The sequence below is a fragment of the Cherax quadricarinatus genome, chromosome 46, assembly GCF_038502225.1.
Source record: "Cherax quadricarinatus isolate ZL_2023a chromosome 46, ASM3850222v1, whole genome shotgun sequence".
Lineage (NCBI taxonomy): Eukaryota > Metazoa > Arthropoda > Malacostraca > Decapoda > Parastacidae > Cherax > Cherax quadricarinatus.
This window is the reverse complement of record NC_091337.1, coordinates 10965763-10981410: the sequence shown is the minus strand read 5'-3', so window position 1 is coordinate 10981410 and position 15648 is coordinate 10965763. Positions and strand designations below refer to the sequence as shown.

At 37.7% G+C, this 15648-nt stretch overlaps 1 protein-coding gene across 3 annotated transcripts in view; it reads right to left on the bottom strand.

The window, feature by feature from the left end:
- LOC128696689 (ATP-dependent translocase ABCB1) overlaps positions 1 to 15648 on the bottom strand; it is a 232444-nt gene that overhangs the window by 60601 nt on the left and 156195 nt on the right. For all 3 annotated transcript variants that reach the window (XM_070094505.1, XM_070094507.1, XM_070094508.1), the window contains exons 11-12: positions 14814 to 14986; positions 7800 to 8003 (exon numbers count right to left, since the gene is read on the bottom strand). In XM_070094505.1, the coding sequence (XP_069950606.1) occupies positions 7800 to 8003; positions 14814 to 14986 (377 nt within the window). The remainder of the gene's footprint in view (positions 1 to 7799; positions 8004 to 14813; positions 14987 to 15648) is intronic.

Sequence of the window (15648 nt, the reverse complement as noted above, 5' to 3'; positions counted from 1 at the left end):
GGGAGGGAAGGTTGAGAACTCTACAGAGTTGTTAAAGTGTTGCAATAATGGGTGAGAGTACATGAGCAGCTTTTTTATATATGAATGGTGGCAAGTTATCTAGATCTCCTGCTTAGTTTTTTAATGATTTAATGATAAGCGAGATTTCAGTAGAATTAGTTGGAGTTAGATATAGAGTATTTGGGTAATTGCCAGTGAGGTAGTCTTTTGTCTGGGTATCTGAGCTAGGAATTTTGCTTGCTAGCTTTGATCCTACAGAAGAGAAGACATAAAATTTGTTGGTTGTGTTTATAGGCTGTATGTGAGGCTCATTTGGTTTTGTTAAGTTTATCTCTCTGTTTCTAGACAATTTTCTAGAGCCCAAAATTTTGAAGAGGGTTTGGCAGATCCTTTTCATATCACCTTTTATTTCAATAAATCTATTTTTGTAATACATTTGCTTCGATTTTCGTATTAGTTTTGTGAGTATTAATGTGTATTGTTTAGCCAGTTCTTTAGTAATCAGGCCTAATCTGAACAGTTTTCAAGTTGGTGCTTTTTATCAATGAATTTGAGGATACTATTTGTTAGCCATGGTCTGTTTAGTCTCTTTGCTGTGATATGCTTTGTTTTGATCAAACAATGCATGTTATAGAGGTTTTGGGTTTTATGTACAAAAGTGTTTACATCTTTGTCAATATTATTGCTGTTAGCTAGCTCTCTCTACCAATCAATGTCAGCTAGTGCTAATATTAAATTTACTGATGGCTCATAATACAGGCAAAATGACATCTTTCTCAAGTCTTGAGGCAATTTACATAAGTTGGTTATGAGAAAGGTGGGGTAGTGGTCTGTAGTGCTGTGTGTGATTATACTACAGGGCCCCACTTATATGGCAGGTTATGTTACAGGCTACTGCCGGAAAGCTGACATCGCCAGAAAGCAGAACGCCATTTTTTTCCACTTATAAATGCATATAAATGCCAGATAACAAGTTTACACTAACATATATTAAGTTAGCAACAGAACTAGGCATTAAAAACAATAAAAAATAAAATACACACACAGTACACTCATTATTTACCTCAAAATATTTGTAGTCTTAATGTAGGGCAAAAGGTGAGTAGTATTTACTGTAAGAAGTCAGGTGTGGTAGCCTTCCTGGCCATCTCACCCTCACATAATATACCATGATGCTGAAAGTGCCCTAGTGATAAAATGCATATACAGTACACTCATTGCTTACCTTAAAATATTTGTAGTCTTAATTAATGTAGGGTGAGAGGTGAAAAGTATTTATTTGTAGAAGTCGTGTAGGAGGACATCAACCAAATCTTTGAATGGGCCACTCAAAACAATATGAAGTTTGAGGAGAAATTTCAACTACTCAGATATGGGAAACCTGAAGAAATTAAAAATGTGTCAGGGTACACAACAAATTCTAACCATACAATAGAGTGGAAAAGTAATGTGAAGGACCTGGGAGTGATAATGTCAGAGGATCTCGCCTTCAAAGACCACAACAATGTATCTACTTCATCTGCAAGGAAAATGATAGGATGGATAATGAGAACCTTCAAAACTAGGGACGTCAAGCCCATGATGATTCTCTTAAAATCGCTTGTGCTCTCTAGGCTGGAATACAGCTGTACACTAATGGCCCCCTTCAAGGCTGGTGACATTGCAGACCTGGAGAGTATACAAAGAACTTTCATGGCACACATAAGTACGATAAGACACCTACACTACTGGGAATGGTTGAAGGTCCTTGATCTGTATTCCCTCGAACGCAGGCGAGAGAGATACAAGATAATATACACTTTGAAGGTCCTGGTATCAAACCTGCACACGAAAATCACTCCCTATGAAAGCAAAAGACTAGGCAGGAGATGCAACATTTCCCTGATGAAAAGCAGGGGTGCCACGAGTACACTGAGAGACAACACAATAAGTGTCCGGGGCCCAAGACTGTTCAATTGCCTCCCAGCATACATAAGGGGGATTACCAATAGACCCCTGGCTGTCTTCAAGAAGACACTGGACAGGCACCTAAAGTCAGTACCTGAACAACCAAGCTGTGGATCGTACATCAGCTTGCGTGCAGCCAGCAGTAACAGCCTGGTTGATCAGACCCTGATCCACCATGAGGCCTGGTCTCAGACCGGGCCACGGGGGTGTTGATCCCCGAAACCCTCTCCAGGTAAACTCCAAGCAGGGAATCCCGCCTGGCCATCCCACCTACTTACGTAAACAAATGGGTAACGTCTGGTTATCGTTTATACACATTCATATAAACACCTTACATTGTGTACAATGTGAATAGCTATAGATATAATGAAGGCATACGAAAGGAATAAATTTCTAGTTAAGTTACTGGTGTCTGACTAAAGAAAACATAATTCTTCCAACTCTCCCACCAACTGCTTGGTAAACAAATCTCATATTTACGTCAATTTTTAAATTGTGGGTGTATGTATCATGTTGATGTGTTACACAGCGTGTTTATTATATAATTTTGAAAAAAATATAGACAGATTAATGGAAATGTTTATATTGACGTAATATACGACATTTAATACGCCCAAAAGATTATTATTATTAATGTGACGTCTTCAAGAGTAGAGAGACTTAGTGATTTTAATGTGTACCTGCATACCAGCACAGTGTGTAAGTATATTTAGGTACAGGTACACATAAGTATAACTATCAGAGTACATATAAAATATGCAATAACTTTAAAACACTTGAAATTTTGAAAAATTTCCAGAAATAATAGAGAAATGTGCTCAATTAGAAAGTAAACATATTGGGTGGGGTGCACTGTATTTGAAAGACCACTCGCCGTATAGCAAATTTTGGTCATAATTTGAAATTGCATTAGAGGAATGCTGTAAGGCGAAATGCTGTAAAGCAGGGCCTTGCTGTACCTGTGTGTAGTGAAGATATCGTGTTGGTCCAGATTTTTTTTTTTCAACAAGTCAGCCGTCTCCCACCGAGGCAGGGAGACCCAAAGAGAAAGAAAATCCCCAAAAAGAAAATACTTTCATTATCATTCAACACTTTCACCTCACTCACACATAATCACTGTTTTTGCAGAGGTGCCCAGAATACAACAGTTTAGAAGCATGTACGTATAAAAATACACAACATATCCAGATATGGTCAAGTAATAAGGCGCTTGTCTTAGAGATTCTTGTTGGCTTAGTTATAGAAGGTAGTAGCAAGCAGTTGTTCACTGTGTATGTGAAATCACCTGGAGGGTCAGTTGCTTGTATGAGGTTTATGTTGAAGTCTCCTGTAAGTATCAGGTGGTGTTTATTCAACTCTGACTCGGTTATCATGTTTCTAAGGTTACCACTAAGAGTGTAAGCATTTGTGTGTGGCAAGGTGTAGACTGCTCCAACTGTTATAGGTTTTTTAATTTTTTTGGATGTGAATTTAGCTATTTTATATTCACCATTGTCATCCCTTGCGCAAGTAAATTTCATGCATTCCTGTTCATCAGAGTAGTAGATGGCAGTGCCTCCTCCTGGTTGGTCAGGCCTGCAGTTATGTATGGCTGTGTTAACCAGGTATGGTAAATATGTCTGTCAAATCTTGTATGAGCCAGGTTTCAGTAAGAATAATGAAAGTTATACAGTGGTACCTTGAGTTTCGAACTAAATCCATTCCAGAAGCTTGGCCAAAACTCAAATTGTTCGAAAGTCAAAGCAATATTTCCCATAAGAAATAATGTAAATCCAATTAATCTGTTCTAAACACCCAAAAATATTTTTTTAAAGAATAACTATATTTTTTACATACAGAAAACAATTAGAAATACATATAAATCACTAATGAAATGGCTAAATGAATATTTAACATCACTTTTACCTTTACTGAAGACTCTTGTTGACTTTGCACACATGTCCTTAATTGCTTTTTTTTAGTGTTCCTGTATTCCTAGGCAGGCTCGAGGCCTTCCTTGTAAACCACACATTGTAAGCTTTTCAATGAAATAAACATTATTCTTATTATTATCTAGAGCAGTTACCCTCACACTCCGTTTTCTCTTATCAAAGGATAAGGGAAAACGAGGAGATATGTTCAGAGGGGTAATTATTTTATGTTGTACTGTCCTTCAACACTCGTCATATGACATATTTTATTCATTCTTGAGTATATTTCATGTTTCTATTTTGTTTATATTGTTTATTATGTCACAATAGATCAATTGTGATAGATAAATAAGTTGTAGAGTTGATATTAGCATAATAATGAAGGATTCTTTGGCAACATGGTGGCTTATTTAGCAGTTGTACTCAATAAACAAGCACAAAAATCAATGGATTATTGTGAAATGTTTCGTATGAACACACAGGGTAATGTTCACTCGACGAGAAACAAAGCCAGACTGACTCAAAACGCATGTATGCGATGCTTTGTGTGGGCGCAGGCAGGCGGACACGTCTGGTATGGTGGCCGAAACTCAAGGTACTGTACGAAACTCAAGATAAAATTTAGGCGAAAAAAGTGATTGAAACTCAAAACGGTCGAAGCTTGGGGCGACCAAAACTTGAGATTCCACTGTAGTAGCACTCAGACTTCAGTAATGCAAAGTCATCATAGCGTTTACTCAATGATCTAGTTGAAAACTGTAATGTTCTTGACGGCACTGAGTAGAGTTTTAGCCTGACTAGCAGTGTAGTAATGGCAATTACTGTTAGGATTATTTGAGTAGTTCAATAAGAGGTTGATATCAGGATCGATATTTGCATTCATAAGATTGCACGTAGAGAAATAAGCTGTTGCAATTATCAAGAAATAATAATAAAAAAAAAAACACTTACTGTTAACCACTAACAAATATGAATATATGGACTATGATAATTATTTTAAAGCTAAAAATAAAGAAGCTACTGAACATAAAAAATAAAACAAAGAAAATATAACACTTTAGCACCTGATTTAACACATGTATCTAGGTAAATGAGAATCAATTACTGTTAATCACTAACAAATATGAAAATATGGATTAAGATTAATATTAAAGCTAAAAATGTATAAGACATTGGGTATACTAAGATTAAATAAAAAAGTTAACTCTTTAACACCTGATTTAGTACATTTTTTTAGCACCTAATGTTGCTAAGTAACATACTTTTAAGAATATAGTAAAACATACGCTTATGACAATAAGGTAAATAATCACTTATGACAAATAGTCAGACAAATAAAAGGAATGGGGTATTATACTGCACTATACTAAAGCACTGTACATGGCTGATGTTATGTTGAGATGCAGCTGAGCAAGATTCAGTCAAACTAGTGAATATGAGGAAATATGCTAGCTGTTGTTCATTTGTTATTTCAAACCTGCAACCCGAGTCTGATAATTTTACCATGATTATGCCATCACACGTAAAGCACTGTTTGACTGCTACATTATATTGCTACTTCATATTAATAACAGAGTAAAATACTGACTATTTGAAATTTACCACTCTTTACCTGTCTAGATTTAAGTATCGTATTTTGCGGCTTATTAGACGCATTTTTTTTCCATAAAAAGTTTGGGGTGTGGGGTAGGCTGTAGCTCTCCCAGTTACGTCCAATGCTGAGCCATTAAAACAAAAACAAATCCAGTTTCAAAATTACAGTAAATTAATAATGTTTTGAGACAAGCTATTTATGAAATATGGATACTGTACCGGGATACTGACAAAAAACGAAATTCCTTTTTAAGTAACACCTTCCTTTCTTATTTCTTAAACTACTAAAGTCACAAAGCAGCATCATTCATGGTAGGCACTTTAAGATAATGCTACCGTATACTACGCTATGGTTAGCATATGATGGGTATTTTCACTTTATTATTAGGTACTGGTAATCATATTTACCGTATGTTATGGTGCAACAGCTGAAGCAGCCGTTTTTGTTTATACCGACAGTCACTGACAAAGACACATCAGTATGCACTCTGGGAGCCTCACTATATAGAGTTCCACACACAGCAGCAACTCAGCTGCCAACGACTGTTTCACCAGTTCAGATTGAGAGATCATCGGGGTGTTCAGATGAGCACTAGGCCTATCCTATGTTTCGACCTACCCATAAATCAAACGTAACTATTTCTGCCTGTAAAATTACCATAGGTTTCAGTGGAGTAAATATTAATTGGTATTAGGCACTCGTAACTTTTTTTTCTGATTATTACCTTCTAAACTGGGATGTGTCTAATGCATCGGAGCATATTATAAGCTGTGAAATACAGTAGTCTTTAAGTACTGTATTAGGTTAAGTCTGCTGGAAATGCCCCAGCATGACAGTGGCTTTCTTTGTACCAATCAAATTATGATATGTAAACGAACATTGTAACCTTTGCAAAGAAATAAACTTTTGTTTTTTTTGTTTGTGCTAATGTGAAATTACCACTTCCACTATTATGGATGCTGGTGAAATTCCTATCTCTTCCTATTCATAAGAGGATGTGGATTAGGCAATCATAATGGTCCCCATGGGGCAAGGAGAAAAGGGGGCATTAAGAGTTGTCAAATTTATGAATTCAGTTTTTAACTACACATGCAGTACTGTATTTATAGAATGTTCCTAGTGAGGATGTACTTGCTTAAAATAACACTTTTAACAAAGTTAGATATTGTAATAATCATTATTATGGATTAACAAACATCGAAGTTATAGAAGTCATTTGGGTCAACCTCAAAAGTACTCTGTATGATTTGAGGCCAGTTGTCTTAAAATATAATTAACAAAGTTATAGACCATAGTATTCCTCAGCCTCATATATTGTTCGATACCATGGTAAGATAAACAATCCCTTTTTAAATTACCTATCATTCAAGTCAATAAATATCTCAAAACCTACACTAACATTTCATTGCTATTTATTATTCATTGTACTTCATTTTTCACATGTTGTTTATACAATAATTCACACACTTTTCCACATCCACTTCATTCATTCATTCCTTAAAAAAAAAAAAAAATGCACTACATCTTCCCATCTTCATGACCTGATCCTCAAATTGCATTTATAAAGCATTCTATATTAACATCATTTTAACACTGAAGTTAAATTTAATTTTACTCTTCTTCCTTGTACAAAGTATTATACAATACTAACAGTATTTATGCATACAGATGTCTATATTGTATATACTGTAAATGTCTTAGATTTATGCAAATTTTAAAACTATTTTTTTTTTTTTTTGTAAATTTCAATAAGCAGATATTTTTCCCACAGGATATCTATACAGTAGTACCTCAGCATACGAACAGCTTGTGTATACTGACAGTTTACTTTAGTCCCTGTTTTAGGGATTAAAGCATTTATGTCTGGTGATAAAAAGGTTACCTGCAGCTTTAAACAACAATAATCAACCTAACCAACCATATGTTTCTGTTTCACCCATTCCTTGGGTGGCCCAGTGGCCTGGTGGCTAAAGCTCCCGCTTCACACATGGAAGGCCCGGGTTCGATTCACGGCGGGTGAAAACATTTCGACACGTTTCCTTACACCTGTTGTCTTGTTCACATAGCAGCAAATAGGTACCTGGGTGTTAGTCGACTGGTGTGGGTCACATCCTGGGGGACAAGATTAAGGACCCCAATGGAAATAAGTTAGACAGTCCTCGATGACGCACTGACTTTCTTGGGTTATCCTGGGTGGCTAACCCTCCGGGGTTAAAAATTCGAACGAAATCTTATCTTATCCTTCTTTTTAGTCTTTTCAACAGCTAAAATACAGCATCTTATTGATTTTACCTTACTGTAATTTGAAAACAAATACCATAAAATGAAAAATTGCTCAAAAGACAAACCTTCGGTAATTTTGTGATGAAATCATGAGCATTTGCTTCCTTGCAAGCATTATGTATATCTTCCATGGATACTCCATCACGGCCATAGCGGATATTTTCTGCTATGGTAGTTGCAAAGAGAACAGGTTCTTGCCCAACCACTCCAATCTGATCTCTCAACCATCCCAAGTTTAGATTTTGTATTGGGTTTCCATCCAGCAATACCTGTATTGAAGAATTTATACTCAATACTGTATTAAATAAATAGGCATAAAAACTGACACATACAAGCATAAGTACTGAAAATTAAAGATAAAAGTTCTCTGTATTATACATTTAACATGACTCCTTAATATGTACAACCAAAAATGCAGCAATTACAAGTGATTATTTACAATACACAATAAGAAAAGAAATCCAAATAAAAAGAATCAAGAAAGAAATAGAGAAACAAATGGAAATACATAGAGGATAAAAATAAAATTTAATACAAGTCAGGGTTCATAATTTAGCATTCACAAGGAATATGCAATAAATCATTCTCTATAACTCATACACCATAGTACATGTTACACAATTTATACTCATTTTTTTGTTTTTTTTCAACAAGTTGGCCGTCTCCCACCAAGGAAGGGTGACCCAAAAAGAAAGAAAATCCCCAAAAAGAAAATACTTTCATCATCATTCAACACTTTCACTTCACTCATACATAATCACTGTCTTTGCAGAGGTCCTCAGATACAACAGTTTAGAAGTCCCTAAAAACTGTCAATATCCCAAACCCCTCCTTTGAAGTGTAGGCATTGTACTTTCCATTTCCAGGACTCAAGTCTGGCTAACCGGTTTCCCTAAAACCCTTCACTAAATATTACCCTGCTCAGACTCCAACAGCTTGTCAGGTCCCAAAAACCATTCGTATCCATTCACTCCTATCTAACACGCTCACACAAGCTTGCTGGAAGTCCAAGCCCCTCACCCACAAAACCTGCTTTACCCCCTTCCTCCAACCTTTTCGAGGATGACCCCTACCCATCCTTCCTTCCTCTACAGAATTATACACTCTCCAAGTCATTCTACTTTGATCCATTCTCTCTAAATGACCAAACCACCTCAACCCCTCTTCAGCCCTCTGACTATAACTTTTAGTAATTCCACACCTCCTCCTAATTTCCACACTCTGAATTCTCTGCATAATATTTACACCACACACTGCCCTTAGACAGGACATCACCACCTTCAGCTGCCTCCTCAATGCAGCATTTACAACTCAAGCTTCACACCCATATAAGAGTGTTGGTACCACTATACTTTCATACATTCCCTTCTTTGCCTCAATAATTCATAATCCATAATTCACATACCAAAATCCATACACTTAAAATTCACACCACAAGCACAGCATTGCTCCTGTAGCAACAAACAGGTAATTACAAGTGACAATTAGAAAAGGCCACTCACCTAATTGAGTATAATTATTATCTACATTGCATTCAAAAAGCACTACAACTGTGGGTTATACAGCACTGCACTCACCCAAATAAGCTACAGATACAGGATTACCTTGTCAATATAGCTCTCACTTTAGACCGGTTCACCAATACTGCCCTTTTCAATTACATTCATTTTTTTTTTAACATGTTGGCCATTTCCAACCAAGGCAGGGCGACCCAAAAGAAAGAAAAACCCAAAAAGAAAGAAAAATAAACTTTCGTTCTCATTCAACACTTTCACCATCACTCATACATAATCACTGTGGGGCCAGGAGCTTGGACTCAACCCCTGCAACCTCAACTAGGTGAGTACCGTCTTTGCAGAGGCGCCCAGATACGACAGTTTAGTCGCTCCAAACTGCCAATATCCCAAACTCCTCCTCTAAAGTGCAGGCATTGTACTTCATTTCCAGGACTAAAGCCTTGCTCTTAAGATGGTTTTTGGCAATTTTTCGTTTATGCATTGTTTTCTTAGGCCTAGTGCTACTGCACACTTAATAAATGATAGTGTAAACATGTTTTAAGGCACCAACATGTGAAAAAATGCCTGTGATTCACCTTAAGGGGGTGGTCTTGAGCCTAACCCACTATTAGTGAAGTATTCCTGTACAGGCAGGCCCCTCTTTACATTGTTTCACTTTACAGCAGTTTTCAGTTATACCCATAGCAACTGTCGCTTTATAGGGGTAGCCTGGAACCTAACCTGCTGTATAAGCGAAGGCCTCCTGTATACAGTATTTAAAACTGCTTCAACATTGTGGAAAAGAAGTGGAATGATCTGGACACTGATGCAATAGATGCAGACTATAGAGGCTCAAATGTAAATGCAAGGAAACTTCTCGTCACTTGGTTAAAATTTAGGTGGGCGGCCAGTACCAAATTCAGTGTTGACGTGTACTTGGCTCTGTGAAGACCTGTTTGTGCGCTCTCTAGAACTGAAGCAAGATGCCCTCCATCGAGCAACTTTACCAACAGCTTAAGGAAGAATTGAGGTTGGCGAATATGGAAATTCGGCGACTGACCGAGGAAAACAAAAAGATTCGGAGTAGTCCTCCTGTTTTGAGTCCTCAGGTCAAGAAGGGAAACTGGTCAGTGGCTGGACAGCAGGGAAAGAGGTTGACGATCAAGAAGACGAATGGAAAGGTAGAAACGATGAAGAAGAAAGAGACTGCCGTGGAAACTGTTGTGGAAACATCCAATACATTCTCAGTGCTACCCGACGAATGTGAGTCGACTACTGGGAACGTCACAACGAAAGACATTAAGGAAGGTAAGAATATTGTTGTTGTTGGGGATAGCCAAGTTAGGTATATGGATAGGGCGTTCTGCTTGAAGGACAGGAGTAGGAGACAGAGTTTGCTTTCCTGGGGCTGGGATGGAGGATATTGTTAGCCGTCTGGATGACATCATGAGAGGTAATGGGAGCAATCCTATTATCTGTCTCAGTGCTGGAGGCAACGATGTTGGCAGACGTAGGAGTGAGGACCTGATTAGCAGGTATAGGTCAGCAATAGAAATAATTAGAAGTAAGGGTGGGAACCCTCTCATATGTGGTATTTTGCCAATGACGGGAGTTGGAAATGAATGGTTGTCCAGGGCAATTGGTGTCAATTGCTGGCTGGACAAATACTGTAAGGAAAATGCGGTAACATTCATTGATAACTGGGACCTCTTCTATGGCAGAAATGACATGTATGCTAGGGATGGGGTTCACTTATCTAGGTGTGGGGTGGGAGCACTGGCAACTGCAGTGGAGGGAGCAGTTAGGACTTTAAACTAGGAATAGTTAGTGGTATGGGTTTTGGCAGGAAAACAGTGAAGTCCCAGTGTAGTAATATTACGAGTTCTAGGGGAACTAGTAATAATAAGAACGAGATAGATATTGAAAAGCCAGGGACCTTGGGTGATAAGGACAGTAATAGGTTTAGTAGAAAAATAGAAATGAGCAGGAAGGGTAAAGAGAAAGGAGAGTCTTTCAATGTTTATTATGCTAATTGCCGTAGTGCTAGGAATAAGATGGACGAGTTGAGATTAGTTGCTAGTGTAGGTAACATTGATGTATCTGCCTTAACTGAGACGTGGTTTAATTCAAAAAGTCGGGACATGCCTGCGGAATGTCATATTCAGGGTTTTAAATTGTTCCAAGATAGAAGTATTGGGAGGGGGGTGGGGTGGCATTGTATGTCCGAGATCGCTTGAACTGTTGCATAAAAACGGGTATTAAGTCTGAAGTAACACATACAGAGTCTGTTTGGATAGAATTTTCAGAGGGGCATGAAAAACTGATTTTAGGAGTGATATACCGTCCCCCAAACTTAGATAGGGACCAAGGGAAACTACTATGGGAGGAAATTGTTAAGGCCACAAGGCACGATAATGTAGTAATTCTAGGAGACTAACTTTAGTCATATTGATTGGAATTTCTTGACTGGGAATTTAGAATCATACGACTTCTTAGAAGTATTTCAGGATTGTTTTTTGAAGCAGTTTGTGACAGAACCTACAAGGGGAAATAACCTGCTCGACTTAGTTATGGCAAACAATGAATCCCTTGTTAATAATTTAGAAATTTCAGAGGAACTGGGTGCTAGCGACCACAAATCAATTACATTTAGCATTGAATGGAAGTACGATAGTAGCGATAACTCAGTAACAGTCCCAGATTTTCGCTTAGCAGATTACGATGGGCTTAGAGAACACTTATCTGTTGACTGGGGTAACGAAGAGAGCTATCAATATGACAGTTTTCTGAACACTATACATGCTGCTCAAAGAGCGTTTATCCCATATAAAGAAATTAGATCAAATAGAAATGACCCAAAATGGATGAATAATAGGCTCAAATATCTACTAGGGCATAAGAAAGGAATTTATAGGCGTATCAGAAGAGGTGAGGGTCATCTTATGAATCAGTATATTGACATTAAGAGGGACATTAAAAAGGGGATAAGAAAAGCTAAAAGGGACTATGAAATTAAAGTTGCTAGGGATTCTAAAACTAACCCAAAAAGTTTTTTCCAGGTCTATAGAACAAAAGTTAGAGATAAGATAGGTTCCCTTAAAAATAACTATGGGCACCTTACTGACAAAGAGAATGAAATGTGCTTGATTTTAAATAATTATTTTCTCTCAGTTTTTACACAGGAAGACACTAACAATATTCCAGTAATTATTTTTTACAGTGGGCTAGAAGAAGATAAATTATGTAACATCACAGTCACTAGTGAGATGGTTGTGAAGCAGAGACAGACTGAAGCAAAATAAGTCGCCGGGTCCTGATGAGGTTTTTTCAAGGGTTCTTAAGGAATGCAAAATGGAACTCTGTGAACCATTAACTAATATTTCTAATTTATCTCTTCAAACAGGTGTAGTGTCTGATATGTGGAAGATGGCTAATGTAACTCCTATTTTTAAAACAGGGGACAAGTCGTTACCGTCAAATTACCGCCCAATAAGCCTGACCTCAATTGTAGGCAAATTACTAGAGTCAATTATAGCTGAGATTATAAGAAGCCATCTCGATAAGCATAGCTTGATTAATGATACTCAGCATGGATTCACAAGAGGCCGGTCTTGCCTAACTAATTTATTAACTTTCTTCAGTAAAGCTTTTGAGGCTGTTGACCACAATAAAGAATTTGATATTATTTACTTAGATTTTAGTAAGGCTTTTGATAGAGTTCCGCACCATAGACTGTTAAAGAAAGTGGCAGCTCATGGCATTGGGGGAAAAGTGCTCTCGTGGATCGAGTCATGGCTCACTGACAGGAAGCAGAGTGTGTCCATAAATGGGGTTAAATCCGAGTGGGGATCTGTAACAAGTGGCGTTCCACAGGGATCAGTCTTGGGCCCGTTGTTGTTTATAATATATATCAATGATCTTGATGAGGGAATTACTAGTGATATGAGCAAATTCGCCGATGACACAAAGATAGGTAGGATAATTGATTCAAACGTAGATGTTATGGAACTTCAGGAGGATTTAAACAAACTCTATTCTTGGTCAGAAAAGTGGCAGATGCAGTTCAATGTAGATAAATGCAAGGTTCTGAAGCTTGGGAGTGCCCATAACCCTAGTACTTATAAGTTAAATGATGTAGGACTTAGCCATACAGATTGCGAAAAGGACTTGGGGGTTATGGTGAGCAGCAACCTTAAACCAAGACAGCAATGCCTAAGCGTACGTAATAAGGCAAATAGATTACTGGGATTTATATCAAGAAGTGTAAGCAACAGAAGTCCAGAGGTCATACTGCAGCTTTATACATCATTAGTAAGGCCTCACCTAGATTATGCAGCTCAGTTCTGGTCTCCGTATTACAAAATGGACAAATTCGTTAGAAAACATTCAGCGTAGGATGACTAAATTAATACATAACATTAGAAATCTTCCTTATGAAGAAAGATTGAAGACTCTTAAGTTACATTCACTTGTTAGACGAAGAATGAGGGGAGACCTGATCGAAGTGTATAAGTGGAAGATAGGTATTAATAAAGGGGATATTAATAAGGTCTTGAGGATGTCTCTCCAAGAGAGAACCCGCAGTAATGGATTTAAATTAGATAAGTTTAGATTTAGAAAGGACATAGGAAAGTATTGGTTTGGAAATAGGGTAGTTGATGAGTGGAACAGTCTACCTAGTTGGGTTATTGAGGCTGGGACTTCGGGTAGCTTCAAATCTAGGTTGGATAAGTACATGAGTGGGAGGGGTTGGATTTGAGTGAGACTTTCACATCAGAGCTTATTTCTTGGGTGGCATTGAAAATTGGGTTGGGCAAATGTTTTGTTAGTGGGATGAATTGTAAAGGACCTGCCTAGTATGGGCCAGCAGGCCTCCTGCAGTGTTCCTCCTTTCTTATGTTCTTATGTTCTTAAAAGTTAATTCTTCTTCTTTCAACATACCGGACGTATCCCACCGAGGTGGGGTGGCCCAAAAGGAAAAACGAAAGTTTCTCCTTTTACATTTAGTAATATATACAGGAGAAGAGGTTACTAGCCCCTTGCTCCCGGCATTTTAGTCGCCTCTTACAACACGCATGGCTTACGGAGGAAGAATTCTGTTCCACTTCCCCATGGAGATAAGAGGAAATAAACAAGAATAAGAACTAGAAAGAAAATAGAAGAAAAACCCAGAGGGGTGTGTATATATGTGCTTGTACATGTATGTGTAGTGTGACCTAGGTGTAAGTAAAAGTAGCAAGACATACCTGAAATCTTGCATGTTCATGAGACAGAAAAAAGGACACCAGCAATCCTACCATCATGTAAAACAATTACAGGCTTTCGTTTCACACTCACTTGGGAGGACGGTAGTACCTCCCTGGGCGGTTGCTGTCTACCAAACTACTACCTAGAAAAAAGCTAATAACAGATAAATAATTACACAAGAGAATAAAACCATCTTTTTCTTATAATATTCATTCGTGCATTCATATGATACAGTCATAGGAACACTTATTTATTTCAGAGAGTAAATATTGAATATCAGCAATGAAACAAAGCAAGTTTCATTATTACAATAATGTAATGTGATGTAGTACTTACTTTTCCTGACATGGGGTCATAAAAGCGTTGTATCAACTGTATACATGTTGACTTGCCACATCCAGATGTTCCAACCAGTGCAACTGTCTGCCCTGGCTCAATCTTCAGATCAATACCTTGCAATATTTTTACATCCGGACGTGATGGGTAGTTGAAGTGAACATCTTTCATCTCTACCAAAACCAGGAATAGTAATTATGTTTATTTGTACATTGTACTGGGGCAATCTAGACAGGAATCATCTTCTAGCACTAACTTTTAGCATTTAACCTCCCACTGTTTTAATCTACAGTACCATCACGGAGCTACAAAATTTGCATATTTACAAACAAAATTATTAATTTTATAAATATTTCATGAGTAGCCATAAGTACTGCACAACAACTACATCTTAACATTCCTGTGCATGATTTACTTTATAATGGTAGAATTTGAGTGAAAATAGTATAGCAAATGCATTGGAACAAATAAACCAATACAGCCTTTCCTCACTTAGCGACGTACATACTCGTTTACCGACAACTCGGACTTACGACGGGCTCTTTGATCAGTATGCATACCTAAATAATGTATGTATATTAAAGCAAATTTCCTCTATTTTGTTTATTACAATATACAGTGGACCCCCGCATAACGATGGCATCGCATAGCGATTTTTCCGCATAACGATTACTTTTATCGCAAAATTTTTGCCCCGCATACCGATTAAAAACCCGCATACCGATTTTCGTCCGAGACGCGTCCAATGTGCCCTCACATGTGCCGGCCGTCCCATTGTTTACCAGCCAGCCTCCGCGGTAACATCCAAGCATACACTCGGAATATTTCGTATTAT